The following is a 19,196-nucleotide window of genomic DNA, read 5'->3' on the forward strand; positions in this document are numbered from 1 at the left end:
GGTTGCTTGTTCTTACTTTGTCTGCAGAAATGTGATTGTGACTCAGAGCTTAGGTGCAGAAATGTTTCCATCTTTCCAAACTTCTCTATGCACCAGTAATATCTGCTTCCAGAAAGGAAACAAAAATGAAGGGGTTTATTAAAGGGGTGACCCAGAAGATATAAGGTCATGATTTTTTTACTCTTCCCCAGTGTGTTTATTTTGAGCCTTGATCAAAATCACCTTTAAAACTTTCTTTAAAAATCCACATGCTTAGGTAAAGAATGACATAATATTGACTGTGACACTATTAAAACCAAAACAGATCAAAGAATGGAGCCATATCCAAACAAAGAAAACAAACTCTGATAAGTCAAATATAAAAGCATAGTAAGGCACACTTAAAGGCATCTGTGAAACAGCTGATGGCATCAAAACAGTAATACAACTTTCCTGACTAAACTATCTGTTTGCTTCTAGTTAGGTAGGATGGTTCAAGAAAAAAGAGGTCATAGCAGAATAACTCAGGTTTTGGTGGCACAGTATTTTCTATGGAGAAGTTCTATGGAGTATTTTCTATGGAGAAGTTAATGGAATACCATTTGTATTACTGGCATCATCCTCTTGAGAGGGGAGTCTGGCTGCACTGGAGCAGATGAGGAGTGACATGGGCATGTGGAGATGAGGCATTTGGAATGGCCAGGCCTACCTGCAGCCCACAGTCTCATTATTTTAGCAGCAGGTTTTAAAATTGCTATCAAGTGGGGAATCGCTTTCATCAGCTGCATGCAGTTTCTCCAGTCTTCCCTTTATTCTGGTTGTTTTTGTTGCCCTTTTGTGGACTAAATCTGGGAAGTGATCATTTAAAAGTAAAAGCACCCTTTTCAGGGACTCTTTTTAAATTAGATTACTTCAGGTTTTGTTTTGATCAGCAGTCAAATAGCTTTTGGCACTTGTACTGCAGTTGCTCAGTTTCCCTTTCCGTGCTTCTCTTTAGTCATATTTTGTTGTGTTTATGCCACTTGTATTGATGGAGTTGTGTTTGGTTTTTTACAGTGACGACAGTTCCTGTCTCACCTCTTTGATGGAAGAGGACTATGACCCAGAAGTGAACTCTTCACTGTAGAACAAGAAGCTCTTGTGGATTATTTGTGTCCCTTTAAAAGCAGCACCCAGTCTACAAAAAATAGAGTAGAAGAGATTATTTTTGGACCTGGCTTTTTTTGTTCATGTGACCTATGTTTCAGCATGTAAATGGTGAAAAACAGGGAGAACATTCCTGCTTCTGAGCTTTGTATCAAGTAGTGCTTAGCTCTGTGGAGCATTAGCCAAGTTACGTGGAGACTAGAGTATATCCTAACATTCGTTTTTTAAAATATTTTACCTTTTTTTAGCAGATGTATGTGATAAAAATGAAATTTATATTTTAAGAGCACTTGGGCAGATGCTTCTTGTTTAGATCTCAGTATTTAGGGCAAACATTTTTATGTAACATCATTTTTCCAGAGTGTTTAGGTGATCTGCTGCAGATCATGAACTGTCCAGCAGCCTTGAGTGTATCTGTTCAGTATTAACCATGATGTTGCTCTGAATGTTGTCATGCAGACTTGACAAACCTTTTTGTAATGTAAAGGCTGATTTCTGTACTACCACGACCAGAGGAAATTTAATGAGGTGAACGTGGGCGTGGCCTTTTTAAATATAAATTACCTTCTTAGGTATCTTTTTTTTGTAGTGAGAGTGCAAAGAGAGGGTAAAATGAGCAGCTGAGGGGGTGAAGGGCACAGTTGGCACGAAGTGCGGCCTCTCGTGCTCTGCTTCGAGACGCACTATTGCCTCAAGGCTGGCCTTCCAGAATTCTGGAGAAGGAAGGAACCCAGAGGTCACTGAAGCACACAAACTGAGGATATTGGACTGCAGAGGCCAAACTCAGGGTAGGTGATCATATGTATTTACTACTTTGCTTATACTGTGTTGACTTGTTTCTAGATAAATTAAAGTTGAAAAATAAGGCAAGATGTTAAACTGGAGAAGCTTCCACAAAAAAAGGTGGAATTCAGTTGTATGGAGCAATAGTTCACCATTTTGAGCAGTAGAAATTGCTGTGATATGCTGGAAAGAACACAGGAGTGCAGGAGCTGGCCTATGGTTGTCAACCTCATGGGTGTGTTAATTGTAAACAGGAAGTAACTGGGAATGTTGAAGTTCTTACCTGTTTCAGTCAGAGGAACAAAGCAGGAGAAGAAAAATGCTCAAATATAATACAAAAAAAACTTCAGCACTTTTCCCCACCTGTAGTATAGGCCAAACTTTGAGAGATAGTGTTATTATTTCAGTTTGGATAAGATGACAGGGAATGTTCTTTTAATTTACAGAGCCTGGCCATGAGGTTTGATGCCTCATTTTATTGAAGGGAGACACTGGACCTAAATGGCGCAGCATGACTTTGTTCCTGCCTGGCTTAACTTCTCAACACCACAGTCAACCAAGGTAACAGTAATACAGATCAGCTGCTTTCACAGCTCTGACCATGGGTAAGATCAGTGTGTTGGGTTCTCTGTGATTCTGTGGGAGACAGGTGGATTTGTGAGCTGTTCTGGATCAGATCCAGGCTCATTGATGTTGCTGGCTAATCAGTGCAGTTGTGGATGTTGTATTGAAACTCATACAGGAATGTGGGGGTCGGTGGTTTTTTCAATTAGGCAAATGTCACTGCTGGCATGACAGGCTCCTGAAGAGTTGAGTGCTTCATTACATGACTTTTTACCTTCTGCAGTCCCCTGCAGCCACCTTTGAGAAACATGGAGAGCATCTTCCACGGGGAGAGGGCCGCTTTGGCGTGAGCCGCAGGAGACACAACTCTTCCGATGGATTTTTCAATAATGGGCCCCTCCGAACTGCGGGAGGTGAGTAAGAAGGACCAGAATGCAGCCTGAGAGCAAACATTTTGAAATATTCTACAGAATGAAGAATTCAGCAGAATAGAAACATTTTCCCAAACTGTTACTTTTTCCAAACATTCTATTAGGAAGTTGTACTACTCTCTTGTCCTGTGCAATATACTCAGGCCTTAAGAGGTTTTCATAGTAGCTGTAAGTGCATTGTGTAGCTTGATTTGTTTTCTCATATAATCACACAGTACTTAATAAATTCAGAACAGCAATTACTTAGTGAACACTGGCTGAACAACAAGAAAAACAACCTGATATCTCCAGTATTCTGCATACTGTGTTGATTTTTTTCATTTGCATATCTCCTTTTGTTTAGACTGCTGGCATCAGCCGTCCCTTCTCCGCCATGATTCTGTAGATTCTGGTGTTTCTAAAGGAGCTCATGTTGGGCTTTCTGGCAGTCAGCCTGGCTGGCATGGTCCCTCACGGGGCCATGATAGTGTGAACCAGCGTGGAGGAGGAGGAACTGGAGTTCATCGCCACTGGAATGGCAACTTCCATTCTCGGAAAAGTTCCGCCTTTCAAGAAAAGCTGCCTGCTGAATCCAGGGAAGAGAAGAAGGAAGATAAAGAGCATTTGCAGTTTGAGGAGGAAGACTTTGTAAGTGTGTAGCTTCTCATTAGAAGTGGAAGGAGTGAGAAATGGCTTTTCGTATCTCGTTTCTGTTAGCATTGATAGGTGGTGAGTTGCATTCCATTCCATGTTTGAGACACAGCAAATTTTAACAAAATTATGCCGGCTCTGATAGGATGCTGAGCCCTCAGGACTTGAAGACATGTTGGATTGTGGGGTTTGGATCATATGTTTTGCCAAATGGTGATTGGGAACTGAAGGCATTGTAACATTCAGGGCAGGTCTTCAGTGACACCCATAAGGTGACAGAGGAATAGTAGCTGTATGGACTTTGTGGCTTTGCTTACAAAGCCTTTTTTTCGCTCCTAGAAATACATCTGTTCAGCTTATCTTCAGTCTGCCTGCTTCAGTCTTCCTGTCTCCTTCACTCTGATACGTGTTGGTGTTTGTGATAACCTTCCCAAGCTTGTTCATGACATGCTCAGACCTTTTCAACCATCTGCCTTGAGTCTTCTGCCTTGAACAGTATTATCAGAGTTGTTTTCCTCTCTCTCTCTGTTAATCTGCTGATCAGGGTTTCTTGAGCCATTTCTTCCATCAACATCTCCAGTTCTTCCAACTTTCTTCTTATTCAGCATTTTGATTCACGTGGTGTTATCAGTATGATAGTCTCTTACATCCTGGCTCTATTTTTACTGGATTGTCTTTAGTTTTTCAAACTTTATCAAGCAGTACTTGGACTTAGGACTTTCATCCTTACCATGTGCCTTCCTTAATGCTAATGCTTTGAAAGATGTGCACCTTTTCTGCCTTTTCTTTTCTATTTAATTCTATTTCTCCTGACCCCTGAAGAGTGTTATTCCATGTGGTTTTCTTTCTGCATCTATTTCTTGCTGTCTCTAGGCTCTTCTTGACTAGTGTAATGAAGAGAATATCCTCTGTAAGGTTCTGGTAATTCTGTCCCTTCCCCTAATGCAATTCCTATCTTCATCTTCAGTACTAAAGCCTTTGCTGCCTCCTGTAATGAAAGGTTCTGGTAATACTGTGCACACTTGCATGTATCATCATCATGAGGTATTTGCTGTCTTATTCAGCATTTGTGTCTGGAAGGCTGTTCAGAGCTGAAATTGTTGTGGCAGTTTGATGGTTTCTGCTCAGGAATTTACGAGTCAGAGTGAAATACATGAATACCCACAGCTGCTTCAGGCCAAAATCCAGAGCCTGCACTTAAATTGCCACAGGAGGCAGTTTGATTTAAGCTGCTGGGGTTTTTTCAGTGAAGGGCCTGGGAGGTGATTGCATTCTCTTGTTCAGCTGCTGCTGCTTTGAGCAGGAGCCTGTACCACAGGATGGTTAACAGCTGGAGAGTGGGGATAAAGCTTGTGTGTAGATTTCTACTACCTGATTTCTCAAGAATACTGTAATTCAGGCTATGAGCTTGTTTTTTGACCATTAGAAGTCTGTTGAAATCTAGAAATATTGCAATGATTGCAACTGTGCAATCTCTTGTTATCTAAATCTTGGTCTAAATCTTTCTTCCACATACTTCATTCTCTTCTTCAGTGCCTTCCCCAGCTTACATGGCTGTTTCTTCTCTAATTACTTCCTTCATTTTTAAGATGATAATACCACAGGCTAGCTAGCAGCAAGCTTTGTTTAGTAACTCCTGTACTGTCTTTGCCCTAGTGCTCAAAGTGCTGTGTGCTGTGGTTAAGTGTGTGACTGTTAGGCCTGTGTGGCTGACAACACTTTTCTTGAAAGGTCTGCAAAGCAGGCTGTTTAGTCAAAGTGTGAGTGCCCCTGCTATAAAACTGACCTGTAGCTAAAAACTGAAGCACTTAAACAGAAGAGTTTCTGGAGACTTGAGGCAGGAATTTATGGTATGGTGGGACTTTTTTCCTTACTCTTACAGAACAGAAATACCTACTATTTCAGATGCTTACTATTAGAGAGTTATGCTGTCACCATAGTAACTGAGATATGAGGAATTCCTTAAAAAGAGGAAAAAGATGGCTGTATTTTGAACTGAGGTTATTTGGGACAGCAGAAGAGGAATAGCTAATCAGGATGATTGAATGCTTAGATTTTCTTCACTCTACTTTGAGCTTGGACATGTCTGTAGTTGTTCCATCAAGTTGAATTCTGAAACTGAATCCCATTTAAGTCTGCACGCACTCTTGTCCTAAAAAGTGGTCTGAGTTTTGATACAAATTTAAATGTAGATTTTCTTTCTCAGTAAATATATTCCTTTACATTATGAATCTAGTATTGCTTTGGGGGGTTTTGTTTTGTTTTGTTTTTTTTATTGGCTCATGCATCATTATTGAATTAAAATATCGATGAAATGAGGATAGATTCTTCATATACTGATGATGTGGATTTTGGGGTTTTTTTGAGCTGCTTTCAAATACCTAATTTTTTAATACATGTACTGGTTGGTAAAATCTACCTAATTATAGTATAAGACTTAGAGGAGTTATCCTGAGCCCTCCGATAGTTCCAGTGGAAATACAGCAGAAACCTGGGAGAAGGCAAACTCGATTTTTAAATGTCTTGTGGCAAAGCATTCTCTTCCACCTCAGGTGCTGTTCAGAGAAGTCTATCCATACTGTGGGTTATTGGAAAAAAATGTTAATACTGTTTATTTTTTGTTATATGTGATATAACAATATATTCATTTACATTGTCTTTTTACAGCCATCTTTGAATCCAGAAGGTGGAAGACAAAACAACCAGAACAAACCTTTAGGGACACCTTCTGGAGTATGGGGTAGGTGAAGGTCACTGTACACAATGCTGATGATGGAGCAGAAAATTGTAACAGGTGTTTAAATGCTGGGATTTTCACTCAAAAATATTTTAAGGATTTAAGTGAAGTAGACATTTTACTGTTTTCTGTCCTTTGTTGTTTTCCTCCCACAATCTTCCCTAATCTCTTGGCCTTTTTGTCTATTTGAAACTGTTTGTCTTGTCATAAAGCAACTAGCCAATGGCGGTAATGTCACTGTTCTGTGTTTGCTTCCTGTCGTGCTGCAGTTAAAATTTCACATAGACATCACTTGAAGGGCAGAGCAGATTGGAGTGAACTAGACATTGGGATCTTCATAGTGGAAATATACCAAAGCTGTCATAGTTCTGTGGTTTGAGTTCAGTTGATTTTTTTAAACTCATAACAGCCTTGCTTTTGATCCTGATGTACTCTGTGAATCTATGCCTTAAAAAAAAAAGTGAAACAAGGTATCAGTTCCAGCAGTTAAACAGAGATTTGTTGATAATTAGTTGGATTACTTGGGTTAGATAGTAATAGTACAGTAATAGACTGTAAATAGTACAAATGTGAAAGAAACTCAGAAACATTTCTTGCAGTACTGTTGGGTTGTATTCTTTTTGCATGTTTGTCAGGTAGCTGTTGTTCTGCTCAAAACTTAAAGAGAACATTTATGGAGCTTTTATCTGTTCATACTATTGGTATTTTTAAAATTGTTACCCTCCTGGAAATGTGCTTATTTGGCCTAAGAAACATTAACTGTACTTAATTAACGTGTCTTTTGAGGTATAAGTTATGTAAATATTTTTGCTGTGTGAGTGAACTAACAAAGCTGATCCATGTTGCTCAAAAAAATACTCCTATCTATTCTGATTTTTGTAGAATGGTGCAAGGCTGTTAACTGATGTCACTATAGGTTTTTCCTTTCAGCATCAGGGGAGCTGTTGTGTTTAAATTAGAAAAGATTGTATTTAGATATCCACATCCGGTGTCTCTCTCAGAGCTGAAGTGAAAGAGCAGCTGATGGTCTCAGAATCAGATGTGCAGTGTCGAAGATGGAGAGGGAGGAACAGGAGCAGTGTACTGAAGCTGTTCTGAAACTGAACATCTGTATTTCAGAATCTCTTGTTTTGTTTTTACAGAAAACCCCCCTAGTGCCAAGCAACCTACCAAGATGCTGGTCATCAAAAAGGTTTCAAAAGAGGATCCTTCCGCCGCCTTCTCAGCTGCATTTACATCACCTGTTTCTCACCTGGCAAATGGCAACAAAGCCACCACCATTGTCCCAAGTGTCTACAAAAATCTGGTTCCTAAACCTGCAGCTCCTCCTTCCAAGGTACAGGGAGTTCCAACCAAATTAGTGAACTGCAGATCAAAGGAATTAACCCCCAACAAATAGCAGGAATTGGAATCTAGTAGTTTCTGGGCAGTGGCTTCTACAGCAGAGGCCTATTTACTACTAAAGTTGTTGTTCTGTTAAAATGCCTTTTGGGTTTGTCCATAGGGAGAACTAACCTCTGATTACACTGCAGTCTGTTTGAATGGGTGTGTCCTCACACATTAGACAAATACTTATCTTAAAAAGACAAAATGAGCACTGCTGGAGAGGTGGAATGTGTGCTGCTATGTGCTTGAACTGTTCACATGACTACCTTGAAAAATCTTTATTGGGTTACAATACTTTGATGTGTCCAGAACAATTGAGGCTAAGATCAGATTAGATTGTAACATCCTGTAATTCTGGTGTAATTTAGTTGAGCCTTAAAAACAATCTGGAAAAGCCATGGCATTTGTGCTACAGTTCTTTTACTGAAGGAAATACATTAGTGCTAAAAAAAAAAAAAGTAATTTTTTTCCTTAGTTCTAGGCTTAATCTTGCTCATTTTTCCAGAGAACCAGCATGTATAGATGTCTTAGAAATTTTGAAGAATTAATAGTAAAAGTATTTAAAAAGCTAAAAAAAAAAAAGTTATTCTTTAAAGAGAAGTCCAAATACTTTGAGTTCTAAAATGTATTAATTACTAATATTGGCTGTGACATTCCAACAAAATCTTCCCTATGGTTACAGTAGATAATTCTTACACACATTCTTTCTTTTTGTAAGAAAGCAAGTTTAGAGTTTCTTTCCCTTTTGGAATTTTTAAATTCAGGTTAAATTCTGCCAGCTACACAAAAGCTTTTAGTGGTTAACATTATTCTCAAATAATCTTGTCTATACACTTGTCAGCTGATCTACTTCTTGGTAAAATGGGATAAATTGACTCATTAGAAAGATTATTTATAAGGCATTTTTCATTCTACACACAATTTTCAGTCCATATATGTTCTTGTTTAGAATAGGTAAACAAATTCTAGCTTCTAATGAGTGGGGAGCCTCCTGTGCCTTTATTTTTGCTTTTACACCTTGATTAATACATGTGTAGATATAGTCTGACCTGGGTTTAGTCTGGATGTTTTGTGTGTTCTTTGAAACAAAAGGCCAGAGGTACAGTTTCTGATCAGACTGTTAGATTGTCTCTGGCTTCAAAGTAAACAGAATTTTAGTGAGCCACAATGCATACAGCTTATCTGTGTCATATGAAAAGATCATTTCTGAGGTGTGGAAGTTAATGCTGTACCAGTGTAGAGACTGAGAGATGAAAATGCACTTCTGTTGCTCCTTGCAACTTGCTGTGCAATTACTGTTCCATTTGTTGTTGCTGCCTCTGAAGCCCATGGACAGAGGTTTTTCTTTAATTCAGTCAAGGAGAGCTGCTCTTGAAGCTTTTCCTAACCGTGTTCTGTAATTAGACTATGTAGGTTTTGATTCTTCAGATAAAAAGAATACATTATTCAGTGCTCACAGTTGGAATAAAACTGACTATGATCTGAAGGTTCAGCATCCATCAAAAATAGTGGTAGGGTTTTTTTAGCTTGCTTTACATGTTACATAGTTCATTTGCATTCCAGATTGTTTATCTGTATTTAAATCAGAGATTATGGCAGTATGTAGTGGTACCTGCCGAAGTTCCTTTTAATTAAGTTTTTACTTCACTGAATCCAGTAGGCCTGGATTACACTTGGATTTGTACCTGAAATATTGCAGTATCGATAGCAAAGGAAATGTTTTTGGCTAGTGGAAAAGCTATTAATTTTTGATATGTACCCCAAGAGATCAGTCACATTAAGCAGGCTATAAATATGTACTTAGTGATTTAGCTGCTAATTTCTGAGTGTTTATGCACTGAGTGGTGTTGTGATTACTGGGGCAGTGATATTCCTCAGTGGTGGGGATTGCAGTGGGAAGACTTACCTGCTGATGTCATCAACAGTGCTTTTGTTAATGAATGGTGACCATTAGCAAAATCAAAAGGTGGAGAATCAGCATATCCTTAGCCAGAAAAGCTGTGTACATTGATGCCTTTTTTAAGTCACAGCCTTAAAGCAGCTGTGGTAGGATGCATGAGCCTGAAGACTTCTAGAAAGTTATCCAGGAATTGTAGTGCATAAAGTAGTAGAGGAGTCAAAACACTCCTTTCCACAAAGTCAGCAGTATTGGAAAGCTGTCACAGGAAAACTGAATGAAAAATTTGTTAAGTTGTACCAAGTAGTTCAGAAAGGAAGAGAGCTGGTGGCAATGAAACAACTGTGTTCTTTCTGGCTAATCGAGATGGCTGATAGCTCACAGTCAAGCAATCCATGAAGGTCACACTCAGCCACCCAAGGAAAGCAATAGGGGTCTGTCTTTGGATCTGTCTGTGAGCTGCCTCTTTGTGGAAGCCTGGAGAGCAGCCCTGGGCTGGGCAGCTGAGAGCTGGGAATGAAGCAGTGCAACCCTGGAGAGAAACTTCTTTTCAGAATCATGCTGCACCCTACTTTTAGTATAGGCAATAAATATTGTGCAGATCAAGATATTTCTGACCCTTGAAGGGGATGTTTTTAATGTATGCTGTGGATGCCATAGAATCTATTTGATAGTGTGAGATGCTCATTTTTGAGTGGAAGAGGAAAGCTGATGGCCTCCCCATGCAATGTATTTTTTTTTAAAGTTTGTAGAACCCAGTAGGCAGTGACAACATACTGAAAAGTGCCTCTGTTCTCATTGCTGGCAGATTGCAAGATCTGTTGCATCTCAGATTTAACTGAATCCTATTTGTGCACTAATTATTTTACTAGTGACTTGAAGCTGGCTTCAGAAGTCCAGTGGGTCAAAGGAACCTGTATGCTTTAATGTTCTGACAGTGGCTTGCTTGTGCTACTTGGTACAAGTTTCTTCTTAGGATTGTTTTGGTGAAGACTCTCACTTCACAGTGTTTGTCCCTGACTGATAAGAGAGCTTCAAGAACAACATTCCGAATAATAAAAACTTACCTTGAAGTCTTTACTTTTCAGCCAAATGGCCAGTGTATTCAAAGGGATTCTGCAGAGAGTATCTAGGCCAAAACAGCAAGTGATCCTGCACTGTAATAAACTGGCTGCTTTTGCATCTTTTTCGTGTTCTTGTTGCTAAATTGGTGCAATGATGGACACTTTCAGAGCCCTAGGAAATAAATAATTTTCATTCTCACTCTAAACAAAACTATTGCATGATGATCTTCCTTACACAAGGATACTTCTGTCAAGTGATTGGAAGCCTTTCTTTGTGGTGTGCAGTGTTCCCCTAAGAAATGTCATTTTAATTGGGATTTTTTTTTTATTTCCCATCTGTGGGTAGCTGTAAGATAAATTGCATTACACAGTGGTGATTCCAATTAATGAAAGGCAATGCTGGATTTTCTCTGTGAGTTGTTAATGGTGTTTTACTGAAGGGTGTTGCCCATGAACCAGAGTTGTGTGTGATTTGGGGAAAACAGAAGATGCCAGGGGAAAAATGATGGGTGTTGAAATAAACCTGTTGAGACTGGAGAGGGAAGAAAAGAAGAAAATCATACAAGAGCCAACATAATGTTGCTTATTTATTTCAATACTTGCAAGCAACCCCTTCTCATACCTTACCATTTTTGTTCTCTTCAATACAGCCAAGCCCATGGAAAGCCAACAGAAGTGAACATAAACCAGGCTCGCTGTCCTCCACCCGTGACTCTGCCTTTACCAGTCCAGTGTCTGTAACCAAACCAGCGGTACTGGCAAGTGGCTCAGTCCTCACCTCTCCCAAAGAGGTAAGGGTTGGGCTTAGGGATAGGGTGGGAGCTTCTGTCACTATCACCTGCTAGAGAAACACGATAAGGCCCTCTCTGCATGTGGTAGCTACCTTTGCACCCTTGAGGGGTGACTCACTTGTACATTCTTAGCACATCAATAAAAGAAATAAAAATGGAGTTTATGTGGCTATAAAGCCATTGGTGTTTGTTCAACTGTATTAGAATTTCCTTCCAGTAAAAAAAAAGGTACTAGTGCTTTAAATGGTGTTGTGTAACAAGGCATGCGTCAGCTTGGTGGTATGGGAGTGCAGATACCAAGAACTGATGTGAATAGGTAGGCAAATTGATTCCCATGATGTTTTTCAGTATAGGAAAGGAAGGGGAAGGAAGGTGATCTGCTTAATTTCCTTTCTCTAGAACAACAGCACAAGCACTCTGAGGGGGTTGAAGGAGTTTAACATGTGTACGTATGACTTCAGCTGCAGTATCTCTTTAATTTGTCATTGGAATGAGGTAATCTGCTGAGATGGAAACTGACTTGCCCCTAGTTTTGGTCTGAAGTATAGAGGGAACTTGAAATATAATTCTCTTAATATTTCAGCAATAACTGTGACAGAGCATGAGAAAAAAAAAAAGAACAAAAATAGAACAGACTGTGATAAATTCCTGGCCAATGCAGCTGCTCTTTATAGGTTTGACTTGATGATCTTGGAAGTCTTTTCCAACCTTAATGATTTTGTGATTCTGTAAAAGATGATTCACAACATCTGAAATTAGTTTATTTTAACTGTAGAATTGGGGAATTTTTCTAGTTGTGCACTTGTCTTCTGTTATAGACATTACTTCTAAAATGAGGCCTTGTCATCGTTATGCTTCTCTGCTTTGCAGACTTTGCAGCAATCTGCACTCTTCTGCCTTAGCCACAGCTGAGTGTACAAGCAGTCATTAAAGGCAGTAGTTAATAAACAGGCACCTGACACTTTGACAGATGGATCTTACACTCTGTTCCTTTCCCTTACCTTGCTTTTCTCTCTCTTTACACCAAGTTCTTTGTGCTGCTGACTGCCTTTCTTTTGTGTAATGCACAGCACTGTATAGACAGTGTAAATATGTAAACTTGAACAGGCTTTTACCTCTGCAGACTGGAGAGAGGCATTCACTTTGTGTCATACAGGAGTAATAAAAGTGTTTCCTCCACCTGCCCACAAGAAGGTCTTCTGTGAAACTCCAGTCAGTGAAGATAGTGGGTACCAACCTGGGAGCTAAACATAAAGGGGTTAAAATTTTTTTCCAACTAAACTGGACATTTGTAATACATTTTTCTTTGAATTTGTTGGAGATTTACAGTATGAAAACACAGGTCTGTGGCCAGCAGATAGTACTGCAATCCTGATTCTCCAGGACTGCTACTCGCAGTCTCTGGTTTTTTGTTTCTGAAAGGGGGCTAATGTGCTTCCTGCAGAAGTGGTAAAAATAGCACCTTTATTCATAAGAGACCACAGTGTGTTGAAAGCTAAAAGGGTTCCAACCAGCACTGGCCGTGTCCCCAAAAGGCAGTCTTAAGACAAACAAGCTACAATACAGCCTGAGTTCTTAAAAGTTCTTTTCTGTAAGAGTAGCCATCTATGTTATAGACAGACATCAGAACAAATATCAGGTGGTGCATAGTGCTATCATTCATAAAAACCCAAACACCCCAAAAAAAAGCAGTACCAAAAGACTGAGGTGCCTTGATGTTTCAGTCAAAGGTCTAAACTTACTTTAGAAGAGATGCCAGTTTGCTATTTTAGTGCTAAAGAAGAATGTTCTGTAAAACATAACCCTTCTACAGAAAGTTATGCATAAAACCAGAATTGAAGTGAAATTAATTCTCTTTCAGAAATCTGCTGTTTCTAAACTTTAGCTGTAACTGTCTTCCCCTGATGTGTAGAAATTATTTTAATACCTCAGTAGTTTATTAGAGATCAAAACAGCCACTAGCAAAGAGTTCAAGTTGAGTATTTTAGATTACCAGAAGACATCTAATTTTAGTCTCCTTTGTTCATTATTACCTTCTGTCACTGCAGTCAAACTAATAGTTATGTTGAGAGCTTAATTTCACTCTTGTGTTGGCTTTTTATCCTGATAGTTGCAGTCACTCGTTAGGTCTGTTACAAGTGCTGATTTGTTTCTTACTATGTTGAATTAGGCAAAATTGGAAAGGTCTGCCTGAGAAATTACTTCCAGGCTGCACTTATTACCTTGCAGGCATTATTTCACATCAGTGTTTAACATGCAACAGCCATTAGAAATATAAGCAGCAGTTGCTGCCTTGTTTTTAGTCTAGTTCCCTTGATCTTTGCTCAGAGCACTGAGTGTGATAAAAATTTTTGGCACAGGAGATTCATTTTGAAGAGCCTGAATTTGCAACCTCCCCCCACAGCTTAAAAAAGTGTGTGGGGAGAAAAACACTACAAACTTAATGAAATTTTACTGGCTTAATATTGATTTTTAAAAAATAAGTCAAAGCATGTACATGAAGAAAAAGAATAGTTTTGCATGCAAGATTCTGGTGTCAGTTATCCATCATAATTATTAAATTCCTCATTGTTTTAGAGTAGGCAGACATGAACTCCAGCAGGAGGTAAGATACTGGGACCTTTCCCATAACATGTTCTTAGATTCCTTTTGTGTGCCCAGACAAAACATGAAACAGATAAAATTGAAAGCTCACCTTGGTTAGCAGTGCTCCTATTGCAAGATCATGGCCAGGTACTGCCAGTGGGCCTGGTTCACAGACTCCAGATTATTAAGAAAGCTTAAACACTGTGGAGGAGCACAGGAGGTTTCCTTGTGTTCATGCATTGAGCTGAGCAGATTTCCCACTGGCTCCAGGGCTGTCTGTGTCTGGCTCCACACTGAACCATCTGGGCTGAGTGTACAGAGCCAGCAGCTGGCAGCATTCTCTCCAGGGGAGGATTCCAAGGCTGTGGCTGCCTGTTCTGTACCCAGTTGTGGTTAGTTAAGGATGTGACCACTCCCTGAAAGGAGATTACCTCCCCATAGCTTAATTTCAGGGTAGAGTCTGTCAGGATGACTTAAAATGCAAATTTGAACTGAGTCTGTTCTGCTTTATTTGCTAATTTTTTGTAGGGCAGGAATCCTGCATGAATTTTTTTGCCCTAATACTCTGTTGTAGGCACCAGCTTGCTTGAGAATTACATTACACAGGGACAAAATAAACATATTCATGACCATGTGAATTGACTCCTAGAGGAAGAAAAGAAATTAAGTTGATAATAATAGATGGGAGGAGAAGTGACTGTGCAACACAGTAGTACTTTGATAGGAGTTTGACATTAGGCTGAGGTTTTTTGAGGGCTTAGGAGCCACCCAAAGAAATGATGAGTGTTTGAAAGGTGTAAGCACAGCCACTGAGGAGGCCTCAGGCTCGCAGCAGTGCAGTTTAATTTCTGTGTTCTCCCTCCCTGTGCAGAGTCCTTCCAGCACCACGCCTCCCATCGAGATCTGCTCCTCGCGCCTGACGAAGCTGATGCGCCGGACCACTGATAAAAAGAGCGAATTCCTGAAGGCACTGAAGGATGATAGAAATGGGGAGATTACAGAAAACAGGGAATGTGACAAGCTGGATGATGTAAGATCACTATCCTTGTTGTGTATATGGTCATTATTATTGAAGGAGTTGGGGTTGAAAAAGCCCTGAACAATGTATGTAATTCAGGTGCTGGAAGAGGAAGGGAATGATTCCCACTGGCCTGGCACATGTGCCAGTGGAAATAGTGCACAGCAGTGATGGAGGGAGATGTGTAGCACAATGAAATGCAAGTGGATAAGTAATAAATGAGGTGGAAAGGTCACAGATGTTGAAGGTAATCTAGATTTTTTGCAAGGATTCTCTGAGGGGAGGAAAAGTATCGTATTTTAACATCTTAAGTTGCTTTCCTGCTTTCCTGTCAAACTACATTCACAGAAAAGGAGAATTTTGTGCTTGTGAAAGGTGCAGGAATGTGGCTCAAGCCTCAGAGGCTCAGACCAGACCTCCAAATTCATAGATCTGTGCTTTAATGTGTGTGTAAAGTGTGTCCTTAGGAGCATTTAATTCTCATAGCTTTCTTGCTGTCACTGTGAACTGCTGGTGATGGCTTTGCAATGCCAGCACTCACTCCTCTGGCACAGCACCACAGGCCACCAAATGTCCTTTGTCCTGTGTTGTCCAGTCACAGCCAGGTACACATTGCTGCAGCTTCTGTAAAAAACACTGGCTCAAGGTGAAATGCTTGGCTGGACTTTCAAAGGCAGAAGCTTGAACTTGGAACTGTGCTGTTGGCACAGTCTGTGCAAGCACACTTTGATGGTTTTATTTTTCTTTAGATGGAGAGCAACAGCACACCAGAACCAAAGGAAAACTGGGAAGAGAACTGCCATCAGAATGGCCTTTCTCTCCCCTTGCCAGAGGAGGGGGAAAACCTCTCCCATTCATTGGAAGCAGAACACAGGTGAGTAAATGGCAGAATAAAGTGTCTGGAGTAAAGGAGGGTGAATCCTTGGGCTGTGTGAGGAGAAGGAAATTATTTTGAAGAAAGCTCTCTTTTTGAGAAGCAACATTAGCTCTGTGTGTATGGAGAAGGAGGTGTGTGGGCTTTGTGACTAGTGCTGGACTGGGTGGGGTCTTATTGAAAGTAAAACAGGACACCAGTGGCAGTGAGCCAAGGCTTTACCGAGGTCTGTAATTAAGTCCTCGTGCTTCTTTAATGCCACATCCCCATGTGTTAATGCTGCCTAGAGATATTTATCTGCCCACACTGGGAGTCAGCATGAACCAAGGGTGATTCTGGTTAATTTGCAAGCAGGTGTCCTAAATGTAATGGTTTGAAGACACACACCACACTTTGTTTGCACTTAGAATACTCTTGTGCTGCTTTACATGCTGTAAAAGTGGAGGAGAGTTAAGAAAATATTTACCTGGTATCTCAGGCTGTATCTCACATCACTGAATAAGCAGTGTGAGCATCTGGTGCAAGCAGATAGTAATGTTTAGGAGATTCTGGACTGTGATACTAGTTTGGTCGTCTCATATCCTCCTTCAGTGTCCTTGAGTTAGAATTTCAAATCCCTGCCTTCCACCAGGCTGGTTATGTACCCATTATACTGCTGATGGTTAAATATTTGTAAAAGACATTGAAAAATGGTGGGTAAACACAAAGGATCGTTGAAGTGATCTGTGGTAGAGAAGATTCCCTGGTGAATTTGGAGCAATTTACTACAAAACCTTGTTTTTCATGGACAAAGTGTTCTTTCCTTTGCCATTGTTCCCTTGCTTTAGTTCCCATGCCCCTTTTATTTTCTCCACAATCAGGTTATTGAAAGAAATGGGATGGCAGGAATATCCTGAAAATGATGAAAACTACCTTCCCCTCACGGAGGATGAGCTCAAAGAGTTCCAGATTAAATCAGAACAGGTATGTTTACAGCTCTTCCTACTTGTGACTGCTCTTCTCCCTCTCCTTTCTCAAGGGCTGGTTCTCAAGGGTATTCAAAAGGACCAAGCATTTAAATGAGATAGTAGTAGAATGGATGATTCTGCATTATCCATGTGTGTATACACAGTTAAATGTGGCATTCATTTCAAAGGGTTGGTGACGGTTCTCTGCACACTTTTGCTCGTTTTAAAACTTACTTTCATTTCTGCAGCGAAGAAGAAATGGATTTGGGAAGAATGGATTTCTTCAGGGCCGCGGCTCCAGCCTGTTGTTCCACTGGGGAAGCACTTTTAAGACAAAGATTGAGGACTCAGACACGGAAACAAGTAGCAGCGAAACGTCAGATGACGATGCCTGAAACTGGGCACAATAAAATTAAAATAAATAAAACCAACCCAATAAACTCAGTTCATAGTTCAACACGTGTTTGGGGTTGTATAAACTAAACAGAGTTTATTCTGTCTCCAGTCTGTTCAGTTTTTTCTTTTGTTGTTGATACTTCATGCACAAGGGAAATAATTGTATCCCAAAGAAGAGAGAAATTGGCTTCTTTAGCTTTTTCTTTTGGTTTTGCCCTAATGCTTACTAGAAGTTTGTGCAGCTAGCAAATTTTGACAAAAATCCCTTGTGGGGCAGTGCACAAGTTCAGTCGTGTGAGCAGGACACAAGTGGCTGACTGATCTCTGCAACAACAAGCTTCTAACAGTGCCGCCGCATTGCCCAGCGCGCGGTAACGGTGTGCTAAAACAATCATTGTCGATGACAAAATGGCTTTTGAAGTTCTAATTATGTTAAATTAATGCTAATAACATGAATATTTTATTTTATTTTATTTTTTTTGGCGGCTCGGGGAGCTTCATCACTTAACCAGGCGTTTGTGGTTTTCTTTTTTTTTTTTTTTTTTGGGTACAGCTGTAAAATATTTGGATATAGGAATTGTTTGTGTTCTTCTTCTTGCAGCCTTGATATTCAGGGTGGATTGTAAAATATAAATTTTTTGTGAGATTTCAAAGATTAAGATTATTTTGATAACATTATTTACAGATTTTAAAAAGTGACTATCACATTGAGTCTGTATGAGGGGGAAAAACTACTGCATCAAAAATAACTAACTTGGAATAAATATTTTGCATCAGTTTGCCAATTCTAATTGTCTTTCTTATGTAAGGAGAGCTTTTCTCTAAGGGACCTGCAACTTCGGGGGTTCAGTAGCACTGGGGATAAACAGTTTCTTCTCCCGCTCTATTTTTCCACTTGGCAAACATTGCTGTAGTGCTCAGACTGCAGGAGCTGAACTCTTCCTTTAAGAAGGGAGAGGGAAAACAATGCTGAGATGAGTCCATGTTTGGGGATTTTTTTAAAAGAAAATAATTCAAAATTATCTTCTACTAAAGCAGTTTGCTTTTTTTTCCGCTTCATACAAAATGATGAAGCTCGACCGGTCGGTGTCACTTGTTCCTAGTGCAATGCTGCTGTTTATGTTCACAACGTGGCAAGGGAATGTCTGAATCCAAAGCTGTTTTCATTGAAATCTTTTTTAAAAATTCATGAAAACATTTCTATTAGATTAAAAAGAATTTTACAAACAACTCAGTTGTGGCCTAAGCTATTTTAGTGTCTGGTGTAAGTTCAGCTTGTGCACAAAGGTTTTGGATTGGAAAGTGTTCTGGGGTTGTGCACTGTTTTCAGGGAGGGGTTGGATGGAGTCACAGAAAACTTGGTGTTGCTGACCTGAGGGGGTTTGTCCCAAAGTTGTGCCTGTGTGTTCTTTATTCACTCCAGACCAGGCAGAGAAAACAGAGGTGTAAGAAAATTATAATGTTTAGCCCTGAATCTTTGCATCTGGATTCAAGGCTGCAGGCTCAGCATTATCAGGTGTAACTCTGCTACCTGTGCCTCCAGCTCCTGCTGGTTCTGTGGTGAACCTCAGAGGAGAGGGGCAGTGGGGCATTTCTTCATCCCTGTGCTCTGGAAACCAGGGTCCAGGGGCTGAGGCTGGTTGGGGAAGTGCTGGGGCTCCTGTACGACTTGGCACAAACCATCCTGCCCCTTCTGAATATTCAAACACTGCTTTTGTCTGGAAGAGCCTATCACTTTTTTAAAAGTGTAACTTCTACATCCATTTTAAACCAAGTTATGCAGACCTGTGTGCACTCATCTCAATAAATGGGGTAAATTAAAAAACCCCTTCACATCAGATCCATGCTGACAGCCACTTGCAATGGGGAAATTGGATTGCTGAGCACTCTGGAGTGGGACCAGCCTGTGCTAGGATAGCACAGCTTGTCCTGTGTGTGCCAGGAGCTCCTTGTGCTTCATACCAGAT

The 19,196-nt window shown here is 40.2% G+C and overlaps 1 protein-coding gene across 1 annotated transcript; it reads left to right on the forward strand.

Annotated features, from left to right (window-relative positions):
* Positions 1-1,035: 1,035 nt before the first annotated feature.
* LOC117000280 (vasculin-like protein 1) lies at positions 1,036-18,014 on the forward strand. Its single transcript, XM_033067797.2, has 11 exons — positions 1,036-1,913; positions 2,355-2,469; positions 2,756-2,885; positions 3,247-3,530; positions 6,201-6,273; positions 7,413-7,606; positions 11,268-11,408; positions 14,866-15,024; positions 15,762-15,886; positions 16,747-16,849; positions 17,082-18,014. The coding sequence occupies exons 2-11, from the start codon at positions 2,410-2,412 to the stop codon at positions 17,226-17,228; spliced, it is 1,416 nt and encodes a 471-aa protein (XP_032923688.1). The 5' UTR covers positions 1,036-1,913; positions 2,355-2,409; the 3' UTR covers positions 17,229-18,014.
* Positions 18,015-19,196: the final 1,182 nt, after the last annotated feature.

This window comes from Catharus ustulatus, chromosome 9 (assembly GCF_009819885.2).
Source record: "Catharus ustulatus isolate bCatUst1 chromosome 9, bCatUst1.pri.v2, whole genome shotgun sequence".
Taxonomy (NCBI): Eukaryota; Metazoa; Chordata; class Aves; order Passeriformes; family Turdidae; genus Catharus; species Catharus ustulatus.